Raw genomic sequence first — 8,586 nt, forward strand, 5'->3', positions numbered from 1 at the left:
TTTAAAGTCTTGGAGTGCTACCTTTGATGTTGTTAAATCCTTTCTTTCTTCTTTTTGATGTAAATTCTTTCTGTATTTTATATCTATGTATTTTATTTATTTATTTATTTATTTATTATTTTTATTATTGTTTTTTTTTTTTTTTTTTCTTGATTAGATAGTTCACTCTATACTTATGTCACTGCAATGTCTTGTAATTTCTCAGCACAGTATAATTCTACCTGGTGGGTGGGTGGGTGAGTGGGTGGGTGAGAGGTTGCATTCTGATATGTTGTATCTTTTTATTTAAATGATTATTCAATAAAAAAACAATTGTTCACAAAAAAAAAAAATAATATTGACTATGTTATGAAGATACATTATCCATTGAGGAATTCACTTTTTTCTACACCAGTGTTTTACAATCTTTTGTCTTATCTCTTTGGTTTGTAAACCATATACTAAGGGATTTAATCCCGGTGGTACAATGTGAAACAGTATACTAGCTAGCTTCCTGCTGTCAGAGTATTCAGGAAAACGATGAAGTAAAATAAAAGTAGCTCCAGAAACACACATGATTAAATAAACAGCTAAATGAGTGCTGCAGGTTTTTATGGCTTTGCTGTTGAGTGCTTTGTTTTTGCTGGTTATGCATACAGTAGCAATCTTGACATATGTTATGAAAATACACATCGCCGACAGACTGAGTACAACGACAGTATAAACAAGTCCAAACACATTATTTATGACTACATTTTCACAGGACAGTTTAAACAGTGTGGCATTGTCACAGAAAGGGTTTTCAATTTTATACCTACAGCGAGACAGACGCAGAGTGAGTCCTATCATAATTGTCACTAAAAGAATTGCCAGGCCCCAAGCAAATGCTGATAATTTAATAACCATTTTATTGGTCATTATAGATGTGTATCGCAATGGATTACATATAGCCACATATCTGTCAAAGGCCATGATCATCAGCACATAGTGACATACTACTGTAAATACATGCACAAAATAAGCTTGAATAACACACTCTGCATATGATATATAGCGCTCTGAGGTGTCCCTTAAAATATCCTGCAGCAAGCGTGGCATAATGACAGTGGTTCCTAGTATGTCATTCAGTGGCAAGTTGCAGAACAGAAAATGCATTGGGTCATGCAGATTCTTCTCTGTTGAGATCAGAAATATAAGTCCAATGTTTGATACCATTGTAAAGACATAAGTCAAGAGAAGGAGAATGAAAACAGGCTGAGATGACTGAGGTGTAACTTTCAGTCCCTCCACAAGGAGAATGCTGTTTGTGAATGTCAGGTTGTCCATTGGTTCCTGTACACAAATCTGAAAACATAACATAATACATAATTAACAGACATTACTAATTATATATTGTCTTAAACATTTCACCTTACCATTTTGTGTAAAATTACAAATAAACAGCATTTCCCTGTGCATGCTTGTGTACAACTGTTTTTTTTTACATTGCTTAACACACAAACATAAAAAGGGGGTTTTATAAAAATGCACATGAGCAAAGGTATATTTACCTAATGTGAAGTAGCAACCAGCTTTATCAGCATTGAATTTTACTTTATAAATGTAACCGCAGCATCTTGCCTCACTCTACCTTCGATTCTCCCAATAAAGATTAGGTCAAACAGTACTTGACTTGTTTTTCTCAAAATAGTTTCATGCCTTTTAATGTGTGGCTTATATTGTTTTCTCGGACATAGTCATTACCCCATTGGGGAAAGAAAAAAAAAAAAAAATCATAGAATTCGTTTCCATGAGCGATGAGGCTGCTGATTGTGTGATTATGGTAACAAGTAAAGTTACAACCTGTAAATCTAGAAAAAAAAAATATATTTTTTTGACAATGATACATTTCTTTTATGAAATTTTGGAAGATACATATGCAACACATCTTGAGTAATTATTATTTTTTTTTTTGTAATTGCTTTTTTCAGCATTTTAAAGTGGCGAATGCAGAACAGATCATATAAAACCAAATGTGAAGCCAATTATAATGTTTAAAAACATTGGCTTTTGACAGTACGCATACGAGCTGTTAGCAGATGCAAAACAGCACTGAAGAGAGTCAGAATGCATCTTGCTATAGGAAGGAGATTGGAGGGGTTTTGGATCTGATTTTCACTATGGATGGTGTTTCCATACTAAGATACCAAATGAAAACTAAAAACTGAATGCATTTATGATTGCACCTTTAACTGGAGGTATTTACAGAATTCTGTGTGTAATTTGAAATATGGTTGAAATGAGGCACCTGTTACGTTCACATTTGGCTCCGTGAGCAGAGCATATTATTCACAATGTATTGTTTTAGCATAGTTCAGTCAGGACCACTTAAGTCAAAAAATTACCAGAGACAAACTTTTTAGTCAATTTTTTATTGGCATATTTTGCTGAAGTTACATTTGGTGGTTTGGCTCTGTTCTAAATTCCCCGTCCTTTTCATGAGCTCCATGAATGCTAAGACCGAGAACAGCAGCAGCTTCTGGGGACAACCTCCCATTTTTTAACTGGGAAAGCAGCACAAAATCCCCCCAAACCCCCAAACCAGGCAAACCAGGCAATCCTCCCTGGCTCTTCCTGCTAAATCGAAGAGCCAGCCAAGGATCCAGATGTGCATTTCAGGAAGCCAATGCAACAATAATTGTAAAAGAACAAATCAAGCTACCTGAAGCTAGTATGAGAAATGTAGCTAGAGCCAACGACAGAAATAAATATTAAATAGGTGGTATGGCTCTGTTCTAAATTCCCATGATAAGTTAAGACAGGGAACAGCAGCAGCTGCTGGAGACTACCTCCCATTTTATAATCAGGGAGAGCAGCACAAAATCCCCCCCAAACAGACCATACAAGGCTGTCCTCCCTGGCTCTTCCTGCTAAATCAAAGAGCCAGCAGAGGAACCAAAATGAGCATTTCAGAAAGCTCATCTTACTGAATTTAAGAGCCAATCGATCTATGTGAAGCTAGCATGAGGAATGTAGCAAAAGCTAATGATCGAATATATATATATATATATATATATATATTTTTTTTTTTTTTTTTTTTTTTATTATTTTTGCATCAATAGTATTTTGAGAAGCAAGTACATTTAAGCACTAGTCGCATGCGTGAGCACTCTTTCTAAAGTGCATGTGAGAATTTGAAAACGAAAGCAGCCTTCCGTCAGTGAATTTCTTATTTTTATACATAAGCCCATGGCATTCCAAACAACATAAGTGATGCCTTCCTAGAGCATTTGTACTGAAAATAGACCTACCGACGGGTGAGACCACAAACAGCAAGTGTAAACATCAAGCAAATCACGCGTTTCTCACAACTCTCTCATACCCTGTGAAATGAATCCTGTGAATGTAATTTGCTTCAGCTTTTCCGAAATTCACGCTCAACTTCAAAGAAATTAATTGAAAACACTCGCTCTGCTCCTTGCCAGTGGACACGCAACAAGCACACGCAGCGTCATCACGCATCTGCATTTACAGTATTTAAATGTAAATAGGCCCAACAGCTATTGAAACCATAATATTTATTTTCAAGCCATGGATCAAGGAGCAGCACTCATTGCTTTTCTCAAGGATGGCTCAAGCATTGGCCGGAGGTAACGTTCATAAGCAGCTGAAGACCATCGCCCCATGGCCTTCAATGTAGAGACAGGAGTGGAGGAAGCTGCAGTTGTAGCAGCATATAGCACAGTGAATGGAAGGAAGCTCTGGGGAAGCTCGAAGCATTGCAGAGATGACGTAGATGAGAGGCAAACCAGGCCCTGGACATGGGCTTTCCCTCTTCCGTGGCAAATAATGTGTCCTGCTGACCAGCTTGTGGACGGCTCCTCAGGTAGCCCAACATAGATGACAGAGGATAAAAGCAGAGGTAGATTCAGAGATAAAAACGACTATTCCTTTCTTGTTCCTATCAGTTTTAGAGTGCTTTAGAAATATGAAGTGGTGCGAATAATTTGATACATCAGAAATTGTGAGGTCATGTAAAAGAATCTGTGCGTGTGGAAAACTCGCCACCTCTGAGAAAACCGTGAGCAAAAGAGAAAAGCTGATCATTGACTTGAGGTTTCTCTCTTTAAAGCCCATTAGCAGGAAACAAATAGATGGATTTTCTAGTACGCTGATGGTGGATGGATCCAGGCAGTGCAGGTGACCATACTTTTGGTTGAAGGCAGTACAGCTATGGAGAAAGTGGCACAAAAGAACTCAAGTGAGACCAAGCAGTCATACATTTTTTAAATGTAGATTTGGCTAGACGACTACGCATTTAGTGAGCTGCAGAGTGCAAATAATATCGAAGGGTCATATCTAGTCTATTAAAGTTTGGCTGAAAGGGGGCATACCAGGCTGATGGCACTGCCTCTAGACACAGGAAGTGATTTCTGAAATTCAAACCGAGACAGAGAATCAGCAATTGGTTGTTTAAGAATGGAATGTGAGCAGCCTGAAATATGAATTTAACCATGACTGAACCAATAAGGCAACTTCAAATCTGTTTGTAATCTGGACTGAAGAGAGTCCCTTATTAATATGAACAGTTTCCTCATTGTTGCAAAGAACCATGTTTCTAGACTAGTATTTACCCCACAGAATACAGCTATCACAATGGGATTCAATTCTAACAGAGTGGTTGACAAGGTGTTAGCAGGCACGGATAGCAGCTCATTGCTATACACTGACCATTAAAGCACAAAATCACAACAAACCCTCTATACTCCTATTTGTAAATGTGGAGGTCATTTGGACAGATGATAGCATGCGTCTAACACTCATTCATCTGAAACCTGTCAGGTTTCGGTGGTGGAAGGATGAGGACTCAATTGCAGTGAGGATGAGTTTTTATTTAATATATAAAAATAAAACAAACAAAACTACCCCAAGGGGGACTGGACTTGGACTGGACTTGGACTGGGAACACACAAGGTAACATTCAACAACAACAATCCAGCACAGGACTGCAAACACAAGGAGAATAAATAGGAGAGCAAACAAGGCAAGTAATGAGGGAGGACAGGTGGGGCAAATGAACCAATAATCAGGTAACAAGATGGGCGGGGTTAGACAATCGACAGGAGAGCACATGGCACAAAGAAACATATGACAAGCCATGTGCTCACACCAAACATAACAAAAACACAAGCACTAAACGAGACATGAACATGCAGCTAATGAGAGAACCCATAAGCCACGTGTTCACACAAAACAAGACAACATGAGAGCACGCAGCCCGTGAAACACAGACTGCGTGCTACATAGCACAAGACAAAAACACAACATGAAAGCACGCGGCAGGTGTAAACAAACCGATAAGAACCGACCAGGTGCTTCACAAAACACGAGACAAGATACGCACGGCAAGTGAAAGTACACTCAACCATGCACTCACAATAAAGACAGGACAGGGAGCGCGAGTGACCGGATCCTGACACGAAACCGAAACTGAACTAGACATGAGTGCCGGGATCTGAATGCCACGCTTCCAACATGACACAAGACACACAGACAAGAGACCACACGGCTCAAGAACTCTCGAGACCGTACACTCACACAAAGACAGGACAAGAACGGGAGTGTCAGAGCTCTGTCACAAAACCAAGAATTAAACTAGACAGAAGTGACAGAACTCTGACAGAAACCAGCCTGAAACACATGGTTAAATGAAAATATCAGCCCACTGGGAAAAGGTGTTGAAAATACAGGTGCTGGTCATATAATTAGAATATCATCAAAAAGTTGATTTATTTCACTAATTCCATTCAAAAAGTGAAACTTGTATATTATATTCATTCATTACACACAGACTGATATATTTCAAATGTTTATTTCTTTTAATTTTGATGATTATAACTGACAACTAAGGAAAGAAAGGAAATTCTTAGTTAATAGAAATACAAAGAAAGGATTTTTAGAAATCTTGGCCAACTGAAAAGTATGAACATGAAAATTATGAGCATGTACAGCACTCAATACTTAGTTGGGGCTCCTTTTGCCTGAATTACTGCAGCAATGTGGCGTGGCATGGAGTCGATCAGTCTGTGGCACTGCTCAGGTGTTATAAGAGCCCAGGTTGCTCTGATAGTGGCCTTCAGCTCTTCTGCATTGTTGGGTCTGGCATATCGAATCTTCCTCTTCACAATACCCCACAGATTTTCTATGGGGTTAAGGTCAGGCGAGTTTGCTGGCCAATTAAGAACAGGGATACCATGGTCCTTAAACCAGGTACTGGTAGCTTTGGCACTGTGTGCAGGTGCCAAGTCCTGTTGGAAAATGAAATCTGCATCTCCATAAAGTTGGTCAGCAGCAGGAAGCATGAAGTGCTCTAAAACTTCCTGGTATATGGCTGCGTTGACCTTGGACCTCAGAAAACACAGTGGACCAACACCAGCAGATGACATGGCACCCCAAACTATCACTGACTGCGAAAACTTTATACTGGACCTCAAGCAACGTGGATTGTGTGCCTCTCCTCTCTTCCTCCAGACTCTGGGACCCTGATTTCCAAAGGAACTGCAAAATTTACTTTCATCAGAGAACATAACTTTGGACCACTCAGCAGCAGTCCAGTCCTTTTTGTCTTTAGACCAGGCGAGACGCTTCTGACGCTGTCTGTTGTTCAAGAGTGGCTTGACACAAGGAATGCGACAGCTGAAACCCATGTGTTGCATACGTCTGTGCGTAGTGGTTCTTGAAGCACTGACTCCAGCTGCAGTCCACTCTTTGTGAATCTCCCCCACATTTTTGAATGGGTTTTGTTTCACAATCCTCTCCAGGGTGCGGTTATCCCTATTGTTTGTACACTTTTTTCTACCACATCTTTTCCTTCCCTTCGCCTCTCTATTAATGTGCCTGGACACAGAGCTCTGTGAACAGCCAGCCTCTTTTGCAATGACCTTTTGTGTCTTGCCCTCCTTGTGCAAGGTGTCAGTGGTCGTCTTTTGGACAACTGTCAAGTCAGCAGTCTTCCCCATGATTGTGTAGCCTACAGAACTAGACTGAGAGACCATTTAAAGGCCTTTGCAGGTGTTTTGAGTTAATTAGCTGATTAGAGTGTGGCACCAGGTGTCTTCAATATTGAACCTTTTCACAATATTCTAATTTTCTGAGATACTGAATTTGGGATTTTCCTTAGTTGTCAGTTATAATCATCAAAATTAAAAGAAATAAACATTTGAAATATATCAGTCTGTGTGTAATGAATGAATATAATATACAAGTTTCACTTTTTGAATGGAATTAGTGAAATCAACTTTTTGATGATATTCTAATTATATGACCAGCACCTGTAGTTGAGCCCTGGTAAATATCTATGAGAAAGCCCATCACCGAACATCTCTCATGTCCACTATGCTTAGTTGTAGTAATTTTTTACATAAATGGTTTGCTGCTGCTGCATAAACTCAATATGTAGTTGTTATATGCTTGTATTTTACTCCTCTATGCAAAACTGTAAACACCCTTCTTAAAAGAAACAAGGCTTTGTTTGATGATTCGATTAAAAGAAAAGGTTTAGACGTGAATGCCAAGCCCCGTTCTAGAATCCAGAATTTTTCCAGAATTTAGTGAGGGTGCTCTAAGGCAGATACTATTGAGCAAGCAACAGCTTCTGAAACTAATATTCTATTATATTCTATTGTTCAGACTTGTTTTCTCCACCTTATCTAACAAATCACAGCAGCAGTTATACAGTTTGAAAAAGCGTGTGACCAAACAAAACATCGGAAGTCTGAATAAATATTAACTAACAAAGTTACACACTCAGGAAGGCTTGCGAGGAGGATCAAAGAGAGCCTGTGACACACAACTGATATCCAGACGGAGCTCTAGAGAGTGGAGGCCTCAAAGGTGACTCTCAAATTGAGAGGAGGCCTGATGACGCGCATATTAGCCAAGGAGGCTCAGAGAGCCTACAACTCATAATTGTTAACCTGGTGGAGCTAATAATTAAATAATTAAATAATAATGGCCGAGCTCTAGGAGCGGAGGCCTCAGCATAATGACTCTCAAATCGAGACTCAGGATGTCTAGCAAGGAGGCTCACAGAGAGCCTTAAACTCAAACTGTTACCCTGGTGGAGCTCTGAAGAGCGGAGACATAAATATAACTCTCGCTAGCGAGAGGAGGCCAGACGACACCCACAGTAGCCAAGGAGGCTCAGAGAGAGCCTAGCAACTTAGCAAAACGTAGCCGAGCTCTAGGAGCGGAGGCCTCAAATGACTACTCTCTAAATCGAGAGGAGACCTAACAACGCACAAAAACTCAGGATATCCTGCAAGGAGGCTCACAGAGAGCCTACAACTTGCACTAGATATCCAAACGGAGCTCAGGGGAGCGTAGGCCTCAGAAAATATCACCCTAGGAGAGAAGGTCTAGCAATGCTGAAAATCACTGCTATCAATACAGCATGATTCTATGAATGCAGTAGCCAAGGAGTCTCAAAGAGAACCTAACGACTTGACAACACTGCTAGAAAAAGCAGGGGACTCACAGGCATAATGCATTTCCTATAGTAACTGCTAAGGAGGCTAAAAAGCCTAACAACTCAGCATCACCAGTAGGTAAAGCTCTACAGACGGAGGC

The 8,586-nt window shown here is 39.9% G+C and overlaps 1 protein-coding gene across 1 annotated transcript; it reads right to left on the reverse strand.

Moving 5' to 3' along the window:
* Positions 1 to 346: 346 nt before the first annotated feature.
* On the reverse strand, positions 347 to 1,435 carry LOC127503366 (olfactory receptor 146-like). The gene has a single exon (XM_051877057.1). It carries the CDS (start codon positions 1,336 to 1,338, stop codon positions 376 to 378), a length of 963 nt encoding a protein of 320 aa, XP_051733017.1. The 5' UTR covers positions 1,339 to 1,435; the 3' UTR covers positions 347 to 375.
* Between the last annotated feature and the right edge of the window lie 7,151 nt (positions 1,436 to 8,586).

Source organism: Ctenopharyngodon idella, chromosome 21, assembly GCF_019924925.1.
Source record: "Ctenopharyngodon idella isolate HZGC_01 chromosome 21, HZGC01, whole genome shotgun sequence".
Classification (NCBI taxonomy): Eukaryota; Metazoa; Chordata; class Actinopteri; order Cypriniformes; family Xenocyprididae; genus Ctenopharyngodon; species Ctenopharyngodon idella.

Coding starts and splice junctions, on each gene's coding strand:
- LOC127503366 (XM_051877057.1), bottom strand. CDS start 1,338: ATGTTATGTTTTCAGATTTGTGTACAGGAACCAATGGACAACCTGACA.